Source organism: Sinocyclocheilus anshuiensis, unplaced genomic scaffold (assembly GCF_001515605.1).
Source record: "Sinocyclocheilus anshuiensis isolate Anshui unplaced genomic scaffold, SAMN03320099.WGS_v1.1 scaffold423, whole genome shotgun sequence".
Lineage (NCBI taxonomy): Eukaryota > Metazoa > Chordata > Actinopteri > Cypriniformes > Cyprinidae > Sinocyclocheilus > Sinocyclocheilus anshuiensis.
The window spans coordinates 95,256-118,601 of record NW_015549610.1 but is presented as its reverse complement, the minus strand read 5'-3'; the positions used below and the strand labels follow the sequence as shown (position 1 = coordinate 118,601).

The following is a 23,346-nucleotide window of genomic DNA, read 5'->3' as shown; positions in this document are numbered from 1 at the left end:
GACAGGCATCAGAGAGAGAAAGAGACAGACAGAGAAGAGAGAAACAGACAGGAGGCCATAAGAGACTTGGCCTTATCAACCGTCATGTATAATCCCACCCCTACAAACGCACACACATCCAGTATAAACCCTTGATTGGATTTAGTATTTTCCTCTGCATCTATCATCTCTGCTTGGTCAGTTTACAGACAGTAGGAACTGAGAATGAGTCACCATTGACCATCGGTGAACATCTGCCCACAGTCAACACATTCTCATACACCTACTAATGCTCGGCAGTTCTCCCTGACTGTTCGCCTGCCCAACAGAGCTGTAATAATCCTGGGAAAGCAGACTGTGGGCTGAACATGGGTTGTCCAGCGTCTCTGGGACCTTATGAGTTATATTAGCCCTCTGAAAAACATCTACGGTAAAGCTCTGTGCGCTCTTACATCACTGTGACCATGCCCAGGAGGGTCCTTCTCTTACCGTAGTCTGCGTTCTCTGGCTCCCAGCAATTAGAGGGCCAAAAGTATGGAGCCTGGTGGGAAAGATAGAAATGATTACTCTTTTGTAGATTAGCAAAATTGTAAAATTGAGTAGGCAGATTTTAGAGTATGAACATAAACTTATTCTAGCCAAAATACTTTCAATTGTGCTGCTCATTTCTCATATTTTTACATTTAGATTTCCTTTGCTGTCATCTAACACTGACTTTAAGTTAATCTGTAAAAACACAAAGAATGTAATAACACTGTTAAATCTAATCTGTAATCTCACAATGAAATTCCTTTTTTATACTATAAAAATTATGCCTGAATTTACTTTTTTTTTGTGTTCCCCCCCCTTATTTAGACAAAGTCTATATGAAATTAACACGAAAATACTTAAAATACTTATTGGCTCATTGCTTTGGTTAGAATTTATATATATATATATATATATATATATATATGATACACCTATATATAAGTACATACAGTTTCAACATTCCCAGTTTGTGTTAATAAAAATATTTGGTAACATTTTATTTTAAGGTGTCCTTGTTACACGTTACATGTACTTACTATTATAATAACAATAAATTATGCATAATTACATTCAAGTAAACCTAAGCCAAACCCTAATCCTAACCATATAGTAAGAACATGTTGTTAATTAATATTACTCAGTACTTAAATGTATATTTACATTGTAACAAGGACACCTTAAAATAAAGTGTAACCAAATATTTGAAAGCAAGCAACACTGTGACTAAAAGCAGAGGTCACACATAATATTAGGTGTACTTAGATCAAAAAATAAGTATGATGTACTTATTGTGTTATTTATTGCAAAACATGTTTGCTTCAATTGAGGTGGGATATGGGTAAGGTTAGGGACAGGTTTGGTGGTATGGGTAGGTTTAAGGGTAGGTTAAGGTGTAAGGGATGGGTCAACAGTGTAACTATAAATGTAATTACTGAAATTAATTACAGATGTAATTACAAGCAGTTATTTTTTTAAATATAAGAACAATGTAAAAACATGTATGTACACAGTAAGTGTATTGTATCAAATGATTAATTTAAGTCATAGTAATTAATGCCACCTAATATAAAGTGGGACCAAAGCTGAAATACCAGAGGCCAATATGGGGATCCTTTGAATACTGTGTTGAACACCGGGGGGCCTTTGAGTCAAAATGGTTGAGAAATGCTAATCTAGACAATATCTGGATATTTAGATACAGTAATAGCTTCTGGATTGTCAGTAACTACTTCACTGATTTACATGGATTCTATTTAAAATCAAGTGTGAGTCTGAAAGAACTAAGAATGTCTGCCATCTGTTTACTAGCCAAAGCTGAAGCTGGAATTGTGATTCTTTTGCCGTGCATTTATTATATGAAGATATTCATGTTATGAAAGCTATTAACAACATTTGTAACAACTGACCTAACTCCCTCGCCTTTGTGGAGCCAGTCTAAAAGACTACAGGCGGCACAAAGCAAATGATGGTGCATTGAGATCATTATCGTCAGGCAATGAGCTGATGAGCCATACTCCAGAGAAACAGAAACACTAATTCCCTTCTGAGTAATTAATGAATGTACAAAAGAAACTCAGATTCATTCATGGGCTTACTGATACTGTATCAAGCTTATTGGAAAGATAGCCTAATGCCATTATCTGAGAATTCGGCTAAAACGCTGGATAAATTACAGTTGGTGCATTAGTTGATATTGAGAATAAATTAATTTAACATGATACTTTAGTACTGTAATTGAGTATTGATGCATAACCATTACACCTGCACCAACATTTCATTGTATTTTAGTTAATGCTTTGCATGCGACTGATTTTTTGGCTCTTTAAAGACAAATTCCAGATTGACATGGTAAATATGGTGGATCAGTGTAATTGAGTGCCTATGAGTAAAGATGGCAGATATCAAATCACGCTGTCAAGCTCCAGCTGAGCGACTGCCATTGAGATGAATGGGAATGCAAATTGATAGCTTTCTCCAGGTATTACAGAAATCTTTGGCTGAAGAGGATCTGTTCAATGTTGCAATCATTTCCAAATGAAATGAAGCTTCTCACAGCTTTACCCAGCAATGTTTCTCCTGTGAAACATAAGAGTTACATGAGCTAGAGAGGCTCAGAGGAAGACGTGCCCTTGGCCATCTCCTCACTAATCATCTGAATCACTGAAAAATGAAGGATCAGCCTTTATCAGATGAATATCCCCCTTTTTCTGGAGGACATTAACACCTTAGATCTTAAAAGAACAGCGATAGACAATAAACATAACACGATACTGTTCAAAAGTCTGTACTGTCAAAAAACTGTTTTTAAATGTTTTTGAAAGAAGTCTTACCATAACTACATATATGTGTATTTATGTGAAATATTATTAAAACTAAAAATAACTCTTTTCCAATTGAATATATATATATTATTGGATTTTCAGTGCCACATGATCCTTCAGAAATCATTCTAATATTGATTTGCTGCTCAAGAAATATTTCTTATTATTGCCATGTTAAAAACTGTTGTGCTGCATCGTTTTGTTTTAAAATTATTCTTTTTTTAAATCAAAAGAACAGAATTTATTTGAAATAAAAAGATAATGGACACTATACTGTCCCTTTTGATCCATTTAATGCACAATGCATCCTTGCTGAATAAAAGTACTAATTTCTTTCAGGTTGTGTATATATAGTATGTTAAATAAATCTTAGTAATGTACTACCTGTATAGAGAAGGGCTTAATAAAGGCAGCTGCACTGATCAAACACAGTCCTATTTGTTCAGTAGGTGTAAAGGTCAGTGGAGCTTCTTCATAGTGTGTCTTAGGTGTGATCTGCACAGTAGATTCAGAATCTCGGCAGTGCTGAAGTGAAACAGGATCACATCCTGGAAACCACAGCTGCCAGGATACAATCCACGTGATGGTAGATGGATAAACTCACCTGAAAGCGGTATAACGTCCCATCATCCTTGAGGATAAGAACATGATCAGAGATAGGGAATATGTAGCCTTGGGCGGCGATCAGGCTGCCGATGTGTATGGCCTCCGCTGTAAATACAGAAAATAATGCATTCGCTTTCACAAACGATTTGCAGTCAACAATAAGATGTGTAACTTTCTTCATATCAACACCTACCAGGATCATCTATGTTGAGGTTCTTCATCATCCACTGAACAATGTCAGAACCTGACGTTTAAAACGGGGAAACATATCACCTTATTTTCACATGCAAATTTATGCATCAATTCTCAAAGCCTTGATAAAGATCAAAATCACCAGTGTGTCAAGACACGTTATGGTTTAAAATTCAATGCGTGTCAGAACATTCAAGCTAAATCTATATTAGCACCACCTCAATCATGTACAACATCAACGCTTTAGTTCCAATTCAGCTATTAGTTATCCGGATGTGGGCCTGCGGGCATCCATTTAGAGCTGCTCACTGTAGTAATTGTGTTTAGCGATGTGTGCAAATCAAGCCATATCTTCAAGTTTATTCTCTTTGAGGGTTTATAAGGACAAATAACTGTTCTTCCAGCATTCATTATCTCACACACACACTAAAGGAATTTGTGAAAGTTAAAGTGGTTAGTAGGATCGGTGGAGACCACAGGGGCGTATGGCTCCTGATCTGTCACCGATTTAAAAAAAAAATCCTGCCTCTGATCTATGAAATGCCCTGGCAACTATAAAGCACAACCCCCTGTACATATTTTATCAGCACTGACACTGATATAAATTTTTAAGAACATATTTTTGAAAGCATCATTAACTTAAATAAATAAGAAAACTGCTATTTGAAAGGCACACTCGGTAACTTTTTCCTCATGAAAAAAGTTTTACACCAACTGTAATGAATAATACTTTTGAAATATATATTTATTAAAATCAGATGAAGACTATTGTGAACCTATTATGAAACACTTTTGCTTACAGAATAAATTATGTCTGACTGCTAATAATAATTCTGATAAGAGAAAAACATTAATCTAAAAAAATAAAAAAAAATAAACAAAGGCTGAAAAGAGACACAAAGAGCTAGATGTGAAAGCCAATTATTACTAGCCAATAGAATAAAGCAAGCAAGCAATGCAGTGTTCATCTTGCTGCTATACTGATGATTTTCTAATTTCCCACTCCTGCCAGTATACCTGTAACAACGCTGGGAATCTTGGACAGGAAGCTCTTGACCGTTCTGACAGGCACACCTTCAGTTTCATCTTGGAGGCGTGTGATGATGTCCTCAATCTACAGGAAGAGAGAAGAAAGAGAGCATGTCTAGTTAGTTTGGCTGACTCACATCTCATACTGTATCTACAATCTAGGCCTGTTTCACTTTTATTTCAGCACCCATATTGACAGGATACAGAATTAACAAAGCCCACAAAAGCAGCACAGCAGAAGCGGAGCTGCAAGTGGAGTTGACACTGAGTCTATTTTTGCTGTATGTCGTACGCAGAATTCAGCAGAAAATGCAAACAATGCTTTGTACATAATTTGGGATAATTAAGATTTTTAAAAAATGTTTTTAAAAGATATCTCTTATGCTCAACAAGGTTGCATTTATTTGATCAAAAATACAGTAAAAACAGTAATACTGTGAAATAGTATTACAATTTAAAATAGCTGTTTTGCATTTTAATATATTTTCAAATTTAATTAATTCCTATAATGGCAAAGCAGATTTACTCCAGAAATGTATTAAATACAAACCTATTATCCTATTTTCAAAATATGACTGTTTTTACTGTATTTTTGATAAAATAAATGCAGACTTGGTAAGAATAAGAGACCATTCTTATTCCTAATGTTTGAACATTAGTGTATGTCAAAGCCATCATTAATGAAAACACTAGAAATTTCACACTGTCAGTATGAAAGCGCAATGCTTATTTTTATTTACACCACTCATTTACACCATTAGACTAGATCTGGTTATTTTACAGCTTTTTTCATGTGTTGTGTAGTATCACATTCTAACCAAACTGTCAATCATAACAGGTGTAAACACACACCTACGTCTCCTGCACACATGACTAAATGCATCAAGTAACCAATGCACACAAAGCATGGGCCAAATTTATTTATTCCAAATCTATTTATATTCCCCAAATCTTTAACAGCCACAGAAATGCTCCTTTCACTTGTGATGGGAACGTCTGTTCTCGTTCCTCTCTGGTTACGCAGGCGTCTAAGCATCGGTGAAGGCCTTTGGAATATACAAGCTCGCACCTACGGTCTATAAATAATCCCGGCACTGATGAAAACAGCTCATGGTTTTGCAGGAGAGAGGGAGTGTAATGAGATTAGGTAGCTTTCTCTGCTTTGGAGATTGCATGCTGTCATGTTGTGGTGCTCGAGAGTTCCGTTCCAACCCTTATCAAACACACCTGTCTGTAATTATCAAGTGCTCCTTCAGATCCTAATTAGTTGGTTCAGGTGTGTTTGATCAGGGTTGGAGCTAAACTCTGCAGGAAGTTAGATCTCCAGGAACAGGGTTGGGCACCCCTGGTCTAATCTAATATCTGATATCTAATACTCTTAATATTTAACCTAACAAATCCTGCATTTTCTAATTTTGTTAAATCATCCTTGTCGCTTAAAGTAGTATAAATGGTCTGTTACAAAGGCCAGCAGGACCATCCCAGAGGAAAAGGGCTTAATTTTGAGCAAATTTGCACTCGTCATCACAATGAAGCCATGTATCTATCCTTAATGAGAGTGAATGCCATTAAATGAAGTTAACGGATGTCATGCCTTATCTTTCTGAGAGACGCTCTTCGCTCGGCTTCATGCTGGGTTGTCACTCTATTTCAGTACAATCAGCAGCACTCACTAGAGAGCTCTTTTTAAGATGGGCCCTTGTGTTGGCACCAACCCAAAGAGCACTTACATATGTCATATTCTGTCAAAACACTGTGCCGAGTTCTTATTAGGTTATCACAGTACCGTCCCACTCAGAGACCACTGCAGCGTGTGCTAAATGTAGCAATTAGCGCTCTTGCTTCTTCAAGGAAAGCTGGTGAACCAGCCTCAAGTTCGGGAAGTGTCTGTAATCATTTTCCAAAGTCCTGGCACATTATTTCACATGTGAAAGAAAATAACAATTTGCAAGGTTTTGATGCAGTTAATACTAAAATAAAGCATTAGACAAGGAAATAAAAAACTCAGATGGCTCAAATGGGAGAGCATAGCGCTGGCAACACCAAATCAGGAGTTCAGTTCCCAGAGACTGCATAAAAATATGAATTTCATATGTACAAATGGCCAAAAAATGTATTGCTAATAAATCTAAAAAATATATATTTACATATATCATAAGTATAAGTTTAGTTACTTATATTTCATCAAGTATTTTTGACATTTTTATATATATTTTAGACCTACAATAAATATAATTACACTACCATTCAAAAGTTTGGGGTCTGTCACTTTGAGGTCATTAAAAGTATCCTGAAAAAAACTTGTCAGTTTCCACAAAAATAATAAGCAGTACAACTGTTTGCAATGCATCTTGAGCACCAAATTAGAATATTAGCATATTAAAAGCATATTAGAATGATTTTTGAAGGATCATGTAAAGTAACAACTGCTGAAAATTCAGCTTTACCATGACAGGAATAAATTCATATAGTATTTTTTTTAATTACAATATTATTTCACAATATTATTGTCACAGTTCGCTGTTCAAGAAGCACGCAGGAGCCACGAATAAACAAAAACAGTCTTTAATCCACAGAACACAGGGTACATCCACACTGGAAATGGCAGGAAACACACACACATAACGAGTAGAACAGACAAACACAGAACGCAAAGGCAAGGACTTAAATACTGGGGATAATTAACAAACACAGGTGCCAGGAATCATAATTAAACTAAACGAGGACAGGAAAGACCATATAAGGAAAACCAGGAACAAAGACAGTGGCAAAACACAACAAAACAGGTCCATGATCCTGACAATTATTGCTTTTACTATATTTTAATGAAACAATTGCAGCCTTACTGAGAATACAAGACTTTTAAAAAAACATCTTACGGTCTCCAAAATTTTGAGGTGTATATTGTCCAAAATATATTTTGAAATTAGATTTAAAGGTTTAAATTGAACCTATTTGCTATATTAAAAAAATATATTTCCTTAAGGCATTCTGTTTGCAACATATGTAAAGCATTTATTTGAAATATATTTTAGCTAAAAAAAACTAAAAACTAAAAAAGCAACACAAAGTGCCTCGCAAATTGAAAAAAAAAAGAGCGAGAGAGAGAGAGAGAGAGAGAGACTGCGCTGCGCAAAACTCCACATTTGAGCAGTCAATAGCAAATACTTAAACTAGTAACAAAACATACTTACAGTTGCTGATTCAGAAGCGCCAGATTGTCATAGCAGTCGGAATTGACCAATTTTTTATTTTTTTTTTTAGAAATAGCCTTTGTGCACAGCCAGCCTTGTACTCTTCAAAAATCTGTCGTCCATAAAATGTGTTGCACAAATTCGAACATCTGGGTTGTGCTGTTCTGTTGTAAATAAATCTCAACCAATGATTCCTAATTGCATCTACTTCCGGAAGGCCAAATAAAGTGCTTTTGCTTTCGCACTGAAACACAGTGTCTCCCTGACATGGCTGCATCAACACTACTGCTGTTCCTGAAACCACGCCTTCTTTCTTTGCATGCACATTTGGGCAGCATTATGCTAATATTTCCACATAGTGACGTAGATATGTGGGGGCGTGTTAGAACGAGCCATTTTAGGTAGGCGTGGTTGATTCTTAACTTTTATAAAGAATATCTCTTTGGATTTGAGACTTTAGTCTTTGCAACTTTACAGATCTTCTTTATGCACCAAGAGCTTGTAACACTCCAAAGAGAAAGGAAAACTTGAAATCGCATCATATGACCCCTTTAATATCAGCATGTGTCTTTTATTGTTAAAGTGCTTGTGGTCTCTATGGAATTCAGCAAAGTATTTCAAGTCAAGTAGTTCTGTTATAATGTCTTTGTGACACAATTGCACTGCAGATTATCAATGGGGACATTTAATTGGATTCCTGACAGTAACTAACAAGTAAGGATCAAGCAACACTCACTTGTCACTTTCCTAATGGAAAAATGGGCACCAAAAGGGCAAATTTCTTTGGTCGGAGAACGCTCACTCTGTGTTGCCTTGAGCTTGCTGCAAATGTCAAACACACAGCAGTTAACAGCATTTTTATTAGGCTTGCTTGAGTACAAGCAGTATTCTGAGACAAACACTACAAAAATTACAACGATAACTAAATCCATTTTATGCAATACATAATATATCGTTTCTGTCTATATGCAAACATGTTGATGACGGCATTATCTCGCTGTCTCTGAGGGATCTGAATGACAGGCAGCCGCAGATGTGGGTGGCTACATATCAGATTCACCCATAAGAGCCCCTTCTCAATCAAGCCCATCTTTCAAACTTGATTACAGCAAGTCTCAGTAGCCTGTGAATGGCACTCTTACAGAGGAGAAGAGAGAAAACAAGTCCAGATTTCCACCTCTGCTGAAGCCGCTTAAGAGGCAGGTCATTACTGAAGCAAAACAGATCATGGAAAGCACCTTCTTGTGCACTAGCTTGTCTTGCTTGCCAGGTAAATCCATGAAATTAAAACACGCCACTTTGGAGATGCATCAAGGTCGGGCTGTGTAGCAAAGCAGCTTGAGTTAGTTCATGAGACAGGTTAGTGTCGCCACAGATAACAGCATGGGAAGCGCTCCTGATGATAATACCTTTGCAGCATCCTGTGGCTCATCTGCTCAGTCCCTGCAGGAGATGTGTGAACAATCGATGCTGTTGATTTTCCACAGCCAGGTCCTGATGAATGACACTCAACCATGTCTACCCGAGGCGCATACTGACGTGACAAGCATTTTTTATACTGAGAGGCGGCATTATGACAGCTTCAAACCCCACAGTGGGATAATAATGTGTTATGAAATGTGGTCAAAGGATGCCCATAAAGAAGTTAATTGGAAAACGTTTATGCAGCAAGAAAAGTGAACATAACTTGCCAATTAACATCTAATATTGTGGATTCTGTCTCATATTTACACTGACTGAGTCTAAAAATACAAAAAGAACACAATCAGATGAGATTGAAAAAAACATTTAACATGCTATATCATACTTGGTCACATAGGAGCTGACACTGAATAAAAAAAAAAAAGGTAATTGCGACTTTTTATTATACAATTCTTAATTTTTTGTTTGCAATTGCAAGTTTACATCTCGTAATTCTGACTTTTTTTAACTAAAGCTGCAATTCTGAGAAATAGAGTCAGAATTGTGAGACATAAATTCACAATTCTGACTTTTTTCTCAGAATTGCGAGTTTATGACTTTATAACACGCAGTTGCAAGTCATTAAGTCAGAACTGTGAGATATAAACTCACAATTCAAATTGGACTCAGAATTGGACTTTATAACTCGCAATTGCGAAGTTTTTTATTCAATTTATTCAGTGGCAGAAATATGGACCTGGCCGATTTAAAGACAACATGAAATAAAATAAAAAATATAAAATGACCCTGTACCAATTTTCATTGCTGTACATTATTAAAAAAATAATAATAATAATTATATAATATAATATATATATAGCGTTAGCGTTTTCAAATCTGACTACATTCTGGAAAAAAATTTCGTCCTATTCAAAAGTTTTAGGTCAGTAGGGTCTGCAAGGATGCAATAAACTGATCAAAAGAGACAGTAAAGACATTAATAATACTACAGAAGACTTTTATTTCAAATAAATGCTGTTTTTGTTTTACTTTATATTATAATAAATAATAATAATTAGTTACATTTATATAGCGCTTTTCTGGGTACTCAAATCGCTTTACATGAAAGCGGGGGAATCTCCTCAACCATCAAATCTCCTCCTCAATTCATCAAAGAATCCTGGAAAAAATTATGAGAGTTTCCACAAAAATATGAAGCGTCTTCAACGTCGATAATAATAAGAAATGTTTCTTGAGCACCAAACAAGCATATTACAATGATTTATGCAACATTAAAGAATAACCATAGCTTTTGACCCATAGTTGATAGCATTTGATAGCTATTCACTGTCATACAGGTTTGGAATAACATTAGGGTGAGTAAATGACAGAATTTTCTTTTTTTTCTTAAAGGGAACTATCCCTATCACATCAACCTACGCGTTCTCTCTTGAGTTAAAAATGACACCCACCTTCAAACTTCTGGCTTTCTCTGAGTGACCTCCATGACTTTAAGAGGCTCTTCAGTTTTTAACCACCTGGCCATGCAGCTGGGAGATGAAAAAGCAGGTATGCAGGTGAAAGCTGGTCTCTGGTGATCTCATCTCTCATCAAAAAGCACTTCTGTTCTCTGTACGTCAGAAGCAGATGTCTAAATGCAAACTCTCCAGCTGGAAGTTCAAGGTTTGCAGGATTCAAAGCCCTGCATAGAGCAGGCTGAAAGAACTCAATAGTCAAACGAAAGTCCCTGAGGTAGCGGCTCAGTCCAAAACTATACCCTATGGATTGCTCTCTTTAAAAACTCATAAAACTGTAAGGTTTTGAGGTCATTTCAGGCCTCGGATGATCATTTATGCATGTACTCTGAGATTATTTTTTTTCATCCAAAGGGTTTGTGAGAGACTGCATTACTTCATCAATTCACAATAGGAACAGATTTCAAAAATTTGAGACTGAAAATGTATCTTATTTGCTGTGCTTTTACTGAAACCACTATTTGAGATACTTATCAAATAATCTGCACACATATGATAATGACTGAGTTATCATATGTAGGCAGTATCATATCAAACAATATCTGTTAAATGCTTTACTTTTTATTCCAAAATGCATTTTTTGTTACTATATGCCATATAGTATAACTTACTGCATCAAAAACAGAGCTTTTGCCATTTCCACACTACATTTTGCTCTTTGCACTGTACGTAGCTGCTTCACCAATTCATTTGAGCTACAATGTCATAAGCCGCAGTCACACTAGACTTTTCGTTCCATTGACTTCCATTCATATGCATGCGAATGCATCAGACCGGATTCCAGAAACGCAAGCCCGTGCGAAGATATTTCGCATTTCGCTGCTTTCCAAAGTTCAAGCTTGGTGAACTCTGGCCTGCGAATTCGCATCATGTGATACCGTGTGACCAATGGCAGATCGTAGTGCTGGGCGGTATACCGGTGTTTATTTTTCTTATGATATGAATTTTTAAAATACTGCAATACCGGTGTATGTCGCTTAAACAACGTTCGGAACGCGACACTGTTTGAAACAGGTCCATTTTCACTGTTGCACTGTGGTGAGGGAACAGCTGTAAGCGTGAAAGTTCAGAAACTGAAGCTGTAGAACTAATAGAACGTGATGACACAGAAGAACTCGTCCACAATATCCACTGACCGCCACACATATCCACCGCCCGCTGCCATCAGCTCATGTGAAGTCTCACACACACACACACGAGCGCGACTTCAGCGCTAGATTTAGCAACTTTCAGATGCTTTTAGCGGCTTTTTCCCATAGAATATGTATACTGACAAACCTAGTGACCTTTTTGGATAAACCTTAGCTATGATTCAGTTGGATGACTCTCCCGGCGCAGTCACCTCTCTCGGCGTCTGTTCTGTGCAGTGAGCGGCAGAGAAGCATCGCTTTCAGTTGGCCGCACCGCATCCGACTCGTCTATAAATGAGTACAAAACAGCGTTTCCAAGTACCTGTCGCTTACTGACTGTTTGGAATTATAAATATGAGCATAGTTCGTCTATTAATATAATGCAAAATTTATTTATTTATTTTTGTTTTGTTAGCCAGGCGCAAGTTCATTAGTGCGCTGCATGAGACAAAAAAGTAATATAGCCAAAACCACCGCATAGCTGCTCAACATGCATCTACTGTACATGCATGTTGATTTTATCAGATGATACCGCGATTATAAATGAGAGTGACTCCTGGTTAACATGTATTAATGGGTCTTGTTTAGTCACTATTTAGAGTGGAATTTTTCTACAATATTCACTCATCATGACAGTAAAATAGGGCATTCTAAGTCAATCTACTGCAGTAGCCTATTTCCTCTCTCAATCAGTAGAAAATGTGGTTTACACCCGGTCATGAATGGAAAAATAAATAAATAAATACCGTCATATACCGTGAAACCGGTATAATTTTGAAAAATACAGAGATATAAATTTTTGGTCATACCGCCCACCACTAGCAGATCGATACGTGACCTCCTATCCGAATTAAAAGAACATAAATTTAAAACTGGAGTAGATTGTATGTTTTTACATTTTAGATGTATTATAATTTGTTACGTGTTGAATTTAAGTTTTTAATTTAAAGACGCTGCAGAGTCTAGTGTGACCACGGCTTCATATGCGACGCGACAAATATATAAATAAATAAATATATATATATATATATATATACTTTTAACTTTGACAATCATGTGACAACTAAAAGGGAAAAAAAAATTTAAACAGCTTTACAGCTCAAATAATAGTTTTGAACAGACAAATTATGCTTTTATAAAATTACAAGCTTCACATTTTAACTTTTAAATGTTCCAAAAATTGGCCACATTTAATTCCATTCTTAATACCTTACCATAATCTTTTTTTAACCTTTTTATGCGATAATCGCCATTATGTCACAAATGCTGTTACAGAGATAGTTCACCCAAAATTACACATTTTCTCAATTTAATCACCTTCAGTAGGTTCCAAACCTGGGCTGCGTTTCCCAAAAGCATCGTAAGCTTAAGTACCATCATAGACCCATTGAAACCAATGGAGCTACGATCAACTTAAGCTTACAATGCCTTTGGGAAACAAAGCCCTGTATGAATTTCTTCTTTTAAACACAAAAGAAGATAAATTGCAACTAAACGGTTGCTGGTGGTAGCCATTGACTTTCATAGTATGGAAAAAAACAGCAACTTTATGGTTACCAACACTCTTCAAAATACCTTCTTTTGTACTCAACAGGAGAAAGAAAAGTTTTGGAACAACTTGAGGGTGAGTAAATGATGAAAGTAAATGACTTGTATTAAACCCTGGATTGTATTCACTATGTTTCAATTACTCATTTGCTCATCCATTCATTCTTTATGCTAGTGGCCATTCCAGCAGTTTTTGTCTTCTGTTGGTATCTACAGTAAAGTGAAGAAAGAACGAACTAAAGTTTTCACCAGTTGCACTGTTGACTGATTCAGAGATATGAGCATTTCCTTGAAACATTCACTGCTCTCTAATCTCACTGATTCCCATGCCACGTCCCACTGGAGCTGAAAAGCAGTGGCATCTACACAGAGCCTGAAGCAATCCAGCCAACAATGTCAGAACATAGCACACATGAATTAGACACAATAGCAAGACTACAGCAAAGGAATCAATGCCAAAGCTGACAGAAGCTCAGTGAGCACCAATTTAAGACAACAAGAAATTACAACTGACCCTGTTGACTTTATTAATAAAATGCACTGGCAAGAGAGAGAGAAAAAACTTTCTCTGCCTCTAAACAACTTTTATAGACATTACCATTCCCATTTATATCAATATAAGAATAAACAGCAACATAAAAGCCCATTTTACTCTCCAATCAATTCCTGATGGATAAAACAGGTCTCTCTTTATTTCACACTGTATATTCTGTTTCCAAGTCATCCAGGACACCAAATCAGAAATTACAGTAGTTTCAGCTCAGTGCACTTATATTGCATTTGTTCCTCACAGCACTTTCAGGCCCATATAATTTGCACACACTATGCAAACATCTTGAAATACAGCATGAAAAAAAAAGTTTTATCATTTACATGATCTCATGGAGTGCAGCATGTTCAAAGAGGATTGAAACTGGAGAAACCAGAGCCTCTGAGTTCCACTGTTGTCTCAGAGATCAAGCTACACCTGCTTTAGCAATATAGATAATTAAAAATAATACGAGATTGCTTATTTGAATGATTTTTACTAGGTGTGATTGGGTTAATTTACATTCATTATGTCATAGCAGGATAATAAGATAAACAAACAGACAACAACCTCCTTGATGGTAAGACAGTACGTCATATCACCACCGACTCAATCATATCACAAGCTACAAACATTTTCTATCTTTGCTTACAAAGTAAATATGACTGAATATGAAGGTAGTAATGGGGAGGATAGCATGTTAACTGCTGATATGTAACCATGGCGACATAAGGTCCAAATTATTTGAAAGATAGAAAAGAAATGTGTAATATAGCACTGGATAAAAATGAACAAGAGTGTAAATAATCAACGCATTAAATTAATATTTATTAAATGTAGCATAACTCTTATAAAATTGCATTTAATTCTAGACTCCCAAAAATAACAGACATCAATCAGGCTTGATTTTAGTCTCCATATCAAGCCTGTTTTTGTAAATAAAGAGCTATGCCTACGCCATACACGACTGACCATCTTTTCCCTTGAACAGAAGGATGACAATTTTTCCACACAACATTAATATTTACAGTGCAGTGCCATCAGCCAACTGGCTTTAAAACATTGCAGGTGGCTGGATTCATTACATTCTTGTCTATAATTAGATGACTAGTGATGACAGATGGACAGAGAGTAAATACTTTAAAAACATTTTTTTTTCTGTGGCATGTGTTTTAGTGCCATTATTTTTGGATTTTGGTCACATTTTAATGGCAGAGAAGTAGAGGGGGGACAGGAAATCATCAGACGGCAAGCAAAGGGGTCCCAAACCTTCTGACCAATAATTTTCCATGGTTTTCCATGACTAAGGGTCTTTTTTTTTTTTTTTTAGAGATTATAATCATCAATAGCAATTTCTGAAGAAACCTTTTAAAACTGAGCATAACTAGAAAAATGTGCACTACTGTTCAAAGGTTTGAGGTCAGTGAGATTTTTGTTTGACTTGATTAAAAATACATTAAATATGGCAATATTTTCCCAATTTAAAACAGCCGTTTTTGATTTTAATATATCTTAAAATGCAATTCATTCCTGAGATGGCAAAGCTACATTTTCAGCCATTAATCCAGTCTACAGTGTCACATGATCATTCAGAAATCATGCTAATATGCTGATTTGATGTTCAAGAAACCTTTTTTATTATAATCAATGTTGAAAACAGTTGTGCTGCTTCATATTTTTATGGAAACCGTTACACTTTTTTCAGGATTCTTTGATGAATAGAATCAATTTAATGTAGTAAATATGTATTTATTTCAAAAAATAAAAGTTAGTGAATGAAATGACAGAAATTTACATAAATTTTCCTTTAAGATTTTTAAGATTTTCTCAAACTTGCATTTCCTGCATGAGAACTATGAATCCAGATGTGGCCAATGTGTCTGGAGCCCCGAGGCCACAGCTCCAATGTAATAGTGGTCCCTCCAAAATAGGGCTGCACGATAAATCGCATGCGATATTTAATGCGCATCTTGTCAGTAAAGCCAGTTCTGTAATCAGCGGTAAATCTCCATCATGTGCGTGCTTTCACATGGAGCAGCATTTACTACACAGAGCCGTTGTTCACTGACAAGCTGCGCAAAACCACGATCATATATGAATTTGGATTTACCGCTGATTACAGAACTGGCTTTACTGACAAGATGCGCATTAAATATCGCATGCGATTTATCGTGTAGCCCTACTCCAAAACCCTGTCTAGAAATACAGTGATTGATTACAGTTTCAAATGTGAAGTACATTATAATACACTGAACCTTTACGGAGCATGTTGTGAAGCTGAGAAGGTCCCAGATAGGACCACAGATATAAACCACAATACTGGGCACATTAAAACATTAATCACTAAAATAGAGTGTGACAATACTTCTGCAGATATGAATCATTGCATTTCGTTTTGCTGATATCAATCACTGTATTTCACTGCCATTATTAAGCGTGGCATTTCATTTTACTGTTATCGACCATTATTTAAATTTGTCAATATCAATCACTGTTTTAATTTCACCTAATTACTCTACCGACATTAAGAAGCTCATATGAGAGAGTTCTGGGTGACTGAGTGAAATGAATGGAGCAGACTGGGATAAAACAGACAATGTGGGAGTCATGAGTGGGTAGAACTCAGCCGGAAAAGCCTTGGCAAGGACTGGAATTGAATTTGTCTCTGCGTATCGGCACATTTTTGATTCTCTGCAACTTTCATTTCAGGAGAGAGAACATAGGATGTGTGGTCGCTATCAGATCAGATTGAAGGAAAGGAAAAAAACAGAGAGGGGGCACTGTGGAAAGCAGAGCAAAACGTTTGATATTGACCTGTTCTTGTTTTTTCTGCGAGATGAAATGAGACAGCTGGTGTACGCTGTGCTTGCTGTCAGTTGGACAGCTTTCTTCTCCACCCCATTTGCTTTGGACAGTGTTCAAATCAGTAGCATCTGATTCCACATTCTCATTGATCAGCCACCGCCAGACATAAAAGTGGGATACAAAGGGAAGTATGCTTGGCAGCGTCCCACTCAGCCGGAGCTCGGAGCCATTTAGTGGACTGCAAATCAGACAAGGTGAAGCTGGACCGTGGCCCCTGAGATCTGGCCCCAATCACTGAAAGCAAATGGGTGATGTGTGATAAAACTAGACTGAAATATAAAAACAGATCTCGCTGATTTAGACCAATAGATGCGGAGAACATAGCCAGAGCAAAGAGAAAATTCTTAAAACGGCATGAAAGAGTTCAGCCTCATAAACAACATCCACATTCCACAAATCCACATTTCCTGCACTTGTTATACATCTGTGGCCATTGTGAAGCGATGTATATGTGGTCAAAGCTTTGCCTTTGAAGACTCGTTGTAAAGAAAAACAGCAAAAGAATTGGAATTAATTTGGTAAACAAGCAATAAAGCTTGAGCTCAGCCAGTTTAAGGGAATTAGTGTTAAATAGTCATTACCAAATCAGATATACATAATATTAAATATTACAACTTATGCACAAACACACAAAATGCAAAAGCACAAGTGAACTTCAGCTAGTCAGGATGTGTAAGTCACATTGTGAATATGTAGTAGAACATGGAATGAATAACTAATGCATAAAAAATTCACAATATTGTATTACAATAGAGTACTTATTTTAATGTTATTTCAGCTCAAGTTTGAGAACAAGGACAGTTTTTTTTTTTGAATATTCAAATGTTGTTAATACACGTTTAAGATAATATTTTGTACTTTCTCATTTAAATATAACTAGCACAGTAACTTTCAAAAGTTTGGGATCAGTAAGATTTTTTCTTTTACTTCTTTTTAATACTTTTATTCAAAGTACAAAGCCTTGGAGAAAACGGTGTTTATTCAGCTACAGTCTTTCCTTAGTGCAAATCAGATTTTTGAAACTCTCCAGTCTGGTTTTAAGACTCTGCAAAGCACAGAGTCTGCTTTATTATGGGTCTTTAATGATACTTTGTTAGCGACTGACTCTGGAGACTGTTATCCTAATCCTGATAGAATTAACCTCGGCTTTTGATACAGTTGATCATAAAATTCTTCTATCTCGACTAGAATATTTTGTGGGCATCCAGGGAACTGCTCTTAGCTGGTTCAAATCATATTTAACAAATAGAAGTTTCTCTGTCAGATTAGGTAATTTTTCTTCGTCGCCTACTAAACTTTCCTGTGGAGTGCCACAGGGTTCTATTCTCGCACCCATTCTTTTTTCTTTGTATTTACTTCCTTTGGGCTCTATTTTCACAAAGCATAGTGTATCATTTCACTGCTATGCAGATGATACCCAAATTTATTTACCTCTGAAACGAAATAAACAAGCTGCTCTGGAAGTATCCCTTTAAGCAGCACAACTGTTTTCATGATTGATAATAATAATAAATTTTATTGAGCACCAAATCAGCATATTACAATAGTTTCTGGACTGGAGTAATGATGCTGAAAAATCAGCTTGGCTTTCACAGGATGTCATGAATCCGGTCTATAAACTTCCGTTCTCTCACCACCAGAGGTCACCCGCTCTCCACATGGACTCTCACACTACACAGATTGTTACACATCACCCTTGACTACATTTCCCATGCTCCATTGCACTAATCACAAGCTCACCTGAAACCAATCACACACAGCTGCTACCAATAACACACACTATATAAATCAGTCTCACACCACCATTCAACGCCGAGTATTGTTTAGCGTTTATCACTTTGATAGCTGATGGCTACTTTACGGAGCCTGCCCTAGTTTTCATAATCTAGTCATAGTCTTGCCTTGCCTGTTTTCCTGGTTCCTGATTCTTGCCATGTATCTTGGATTAACCCTTTGCTTGCTGTTTCGGACTGTGTTTGCTCCTCGCCTGGCCTTATGCTCACGTTTACGGATTACCCCTCTTGTCAAGCCCTCTGGATTACGTTTGCTGTTGTCTGACTCAAGCCTGTTTAGAATTGCTCTTTTGTCTTGCCTGTGCCATACCTGTTTGCTGTTGTTCGACCCTGCCTGTGTTTTTGATTGTTTATTAATAAAAGCTTGCACATCGATTCGCACGCCTCTCGTCTCGTCAGCCCCGTAACAGAGGAGCAAATTACATTTTAAAATGGATAAATGTATTTTTTATCAAATAAATGCAGCCTTGCGGAGCATAAGTCTCTTTTCAAAAACATTAAACAATTTTTACTGACCCCAAACCTTTAAGCAGTAGTGTAAAATAACAAAATAAATCATAATAAACTTTATTAAATTAGATTCCATCTTAATAAAACTGACTCAAATTAATGAATATGATATGAGAAAATATTATACTAGAGTATTAGACCTATTCTACATTTTCAGTATATTTTTAGACAAAAACTATGACTGGAAAAGAAAAGAAAAACTGTGTAAAAATTATCACTGGTCTGGGTTGTTCACCTGGAGGACTCACACTCACAAGGGGTGGAAGGTCATGCTTGTGATTCTGATAGAGATCTTTCATTCAGTTTGAACCTCTTATTTTTACAAGATCCCTCAGAGGCCCAATCACAGCATGCACTCTCCTCACCTATTCGGCTATTGAACGGACCATGCAAACTAAAGTCTCTACTGATTGCCAAGCAGTTTTGGTTTTGTTGGCCTTATAACATCATTGGAGACATTAGAGGAAGCAGTTAACCCATCTCCAAAACCCTCAACTAATTAAGTCCCTTGTTATTGTCCTGCATCTACACAGGTACACCATGCTCTAAAGTCCAGCTTCAGATGCTTTGTGCAAAAAGGGCCAAACAGAATAACCAGAGCCAAAAGCTACAGTTTCGGCAGTTGATAAATTGGAGAGGAAGGGAATTATTGATGTGCAACTCTACTGAAATGCTGCTGGCTCAGCAAAGCTCAAGCATCTCATTCATTTTGGTGGTGAGGGAATGTGTGTTGTAGCAGCAGATTACGCCAGTTGTGTTTGACAAATGCATTAGGCTGGATGGATCAGCAAACAAAATATGATCCCTGCAGTCCTTTTAAAAGCCTCTAGCTCATTTATTGCCATTACCCTGGAGGTAAATGGTACAGAAAATGGGTATTTTCAAAAAGGAAACCATTAAAGGAAAAGTGAAATCTTCCTTTACAGCATATACATGTATGCAATCTCAAATGACCCATTGACAATCAATAAAAGACTGATAACAGCCTCCTGTTGTTTGATTTTGGAAAATTAACACGCCAATGACTAAACATTTCTCAGCATTGAGCAAATTAATTCATTTCATGCCTCATTTTGATCAATATTCATATATTTAATATAAATATAAAAAATCAATTACAGTATGTCCTCTATTTAAGGTTCATGTTACCACAAAAAAAATAAAAAATCATCAGTACCTTTTTCAGATCTATGAACAGGACCCTGTCAGAAAATACACATGCACCACAATAACAATGTTTCGAAAGATGAAATGTTATATTATACACATTAATATAGCATAGCTTAACATAATACAATATCGTTCAAAAGTTTGGAGTCAGTAAGACTTTTATGAAATAAGTCTCTTTTGCTAATCAAGGCTAAATTTTATTTGATAAAAAATACAGTAACAGGAGCAATATTGTGAAATATTACAATTTCAAATGTAATTTATTCTTGTGATGGTAAAGCCAGATTTTTTCACATCCCTCATTTTCACAGAAGAATGTGGGCTGTATAGAGTTTCAGACATAAAAATATATGAACATTATAAATGGAAATAACACATGAAAAAATACAATATTTTATATCCAGGGCATATCTTGGTTTACTCCGCATTTCACTGGTGAAGTATCTACAGTGTCTGAACAAGACACAGTTCCCTTTTCATCAAATAACTAATTTTGTTTGTCTTGGTTAGTCATAATTTTACTCCCTTATGACCTGTCACCATTGGTAAGCCATGAAAACTTGAAAAATAAAAAGAAATGGACTGATCAGGGACATTAAACAACAATTTCAGCATACTGCACACTGTTAACAAATCATATGATATATGAGGAAGAAAACACAGCAGCAGGAAGGCGCCCTAGCTTCTCCCTGCCTGACATCCAATAGTATTTAGAGGAGCTGAGCCGTGATGGCTCCATGTCTCATCCTCACGATCTCCATCGACCCATCTGTTCAGATAAATTGATGGAGCTCAGAAAGCGTCTTCTCCTCTATGAAGTCCCCCCATGAGCTAGCAATTAATTTGCTCCCAGACCTTGAGTTACTCCCAGCGCTTGCCAAAAACAGGCACATGGATTTGCTGGCCTGTTCTGCCACAGAGAGCAGTTCTGCTCATGTTTACACGGGGTTAACGAACACATCTCTGTTGGTTTGGACAGGCTTTTTGCAACATTTTACAGAGATATTTTGCTTTAAGCAGAGATTTTTTTTTTTACATGTAGAGTGTTTTGTTAAATCCAAACCTCCCTGGGTGATTACCTTCTCCTTGGGATAAAAAAAAATTATTTTTTTTGTATATAAAAAAAAAAAAAATAAAAAAAATAAAAAATTTTTGTTTTAAATAAAATTAAATCAATGATGTCCACTAAAAACTGCACCAATAATTATGAATAAACTCCAGTCTTCAATCAAAAGGAGACAACGTTATTTTTTCCTGTTGAGATTTCATAATTCATGCAACAGACAGTTAATGTGTCGGGCTAATTGGCCATCAGGGGGAAAAAAGGTAAAAGCCTCTATGGAATATTGACACTGCCATCAATACTGAAGTTCCTTCCTGATTCAGTCCCTTTATGACCACCCCGGCACGGAGCATGTCAGTACAGGAGCCTGCCAGGCATATGACGTTATTGTTCAAGCCAAGGTATGAAAGTATTGTTGATTGTAATGGTGAATGGCTTCATACATGTATCCCACTTCTCTATTGTTCCCTGTGCTATACTTGCCTCCCACTGCCCGCTTTTATATCTGCTGCTACCTGTCAGTAAATGTTTATATGCTATATATACACACTCCTTCAGGATGTGAACCCAGGACATCTGCCTTCAGCTTGCTTTTGTATATATTGTGCTATATGCATCATCATTCATTTTAGTTTTTATTCGTAACTGATTACTTATTGCATTGCATCTTATTAACCCCACCCATTTATGCCAAGCAATGGTTCAGTTGCACAGCAAAGGCCAGCCTCAAGGTCAGATAGATGGGTAAAAACCTAACTTGTGAAGTTCTGAAAAGAGTCATGGAAGACATGGCAACATTAATTAAAAAGGAATTAAGATGAATAGCCACTGTAAGACACTGCCATCAGAAAGTAATTTCTTTTCAGCACAGTACGACCAGAGATAGTGACAGGCCATTACAAGTTTAGTGCCTGGCGCTGATGTCCTACGGGAGGACACAGAACAAAAGAGACAGAGGCAAAAAGTAATGTGAGAGCTGAGAGAAGAAGAAAGGAGAAGGCAGTCAAGAGTAGTAAACAGAGTATTAGGAAGAGCCTAATAGGGAAACGAGTGAATATTCTCAAGATCTGGTGATGGATGGCTTTGTCAGCCACGGTTATTTTCGGGCCTCTGTTGATCGCTTCATTATTAAGGTTTGGATGCACAAGCATGAAGTTACATTTTCGGCCCATTAGCCTCTTTGAGAGGACCATTAACCCTGACCACTTTAATGTAATCTAAGGAAAACTGACCTTGCAAAAAAGGAAAAAGGAGAGCGAGAAAGACCTGTGGTGATCCTGAATGGTATGCAGGGATTCATGATAATTTTGTTTTGCTGTCTTATCTCTTATGGTGTAGTAAATTATTACAATCACTCAGGAACCATGGCTGAGTATTGATCGGAGTATAGGATTTGAGCCAGACCCTTATCTATCCGTTCTCTAAAACAGAGGTCCCCAACCACCGGGTCGCGACCTACTACCGGGCCGTGGAAGAATTGCTACCGGGTCGCAAGAACGTTCTGGGAAAAATGTGTATAGATATGACACTCTGTTATTTATTGCGTGTTAATGATTGTTCTTATTATACAGTATTTTCATTGTATGCAATTGATATGGAGTAGCAATTTGACGATTTCATGTTAAATAAGTAAATGAAAGATCTTTTCTGCTCTGATCTGTCACATATTAGGGGTTAAACAGATCGCAGTTGATCCGTAATACGTACGGATGAGACCCTACCGTTTGGCACGCACGTGGTTCGCAGATTAATTTGCCAATTTACACGTTCAAGCAATTTTAAACCACAAGAATAAGAAACGAAAGAGAGCTCAATTCGATACTCACGCGTTGTTCTCGCACACAATCAAAGCGCGCACAAGCATATAGAGACGTGTTTCAGACAGCGCGGAAATACCGAGTTGCATATATAGGCCTACACATAAAATTAGCTTATGTCAAAAACGCTTCA

The 23,346-nt window shown here is 36.7% G+C and overlaps 1 protein-coding gene across 4 annotated transcripts in view; it reads right to left on the bottom strand.

The window, feature by feature from the left end:
- The window catches only part of rgs6 (regulator of G protein signaling 6), a 62,386-nt gene that overhangs the window by 13,544 nt on the left and 25,496 nt on the right, over positions 1-23,346 (bottom strand). For all 4 annotated transcript variants that reach the window (XM_016448012.1, XM_016448011.1, XM_016448013.1 and 1 more), the window contains 4 exons: positions 4,647-4,743; positions 3,631-3,681; positions 3,436-3,542; positions 469-520 (listed from right to left, as the gene is read on the bottom strand). In XM_016448012.1, the coding sequence (XP_016303498.1) occupies positions 469-520; positions 3,436-3,542; positions 3,631-3,681; positions 4,647-4,743 (307 nt within the window). The remainder of the gene's footprint in view (positions 1-468; positions 521-3,435; positions 3,543-3,630; positions 3,682-4,646; positions 4,744-23,346) is intronic.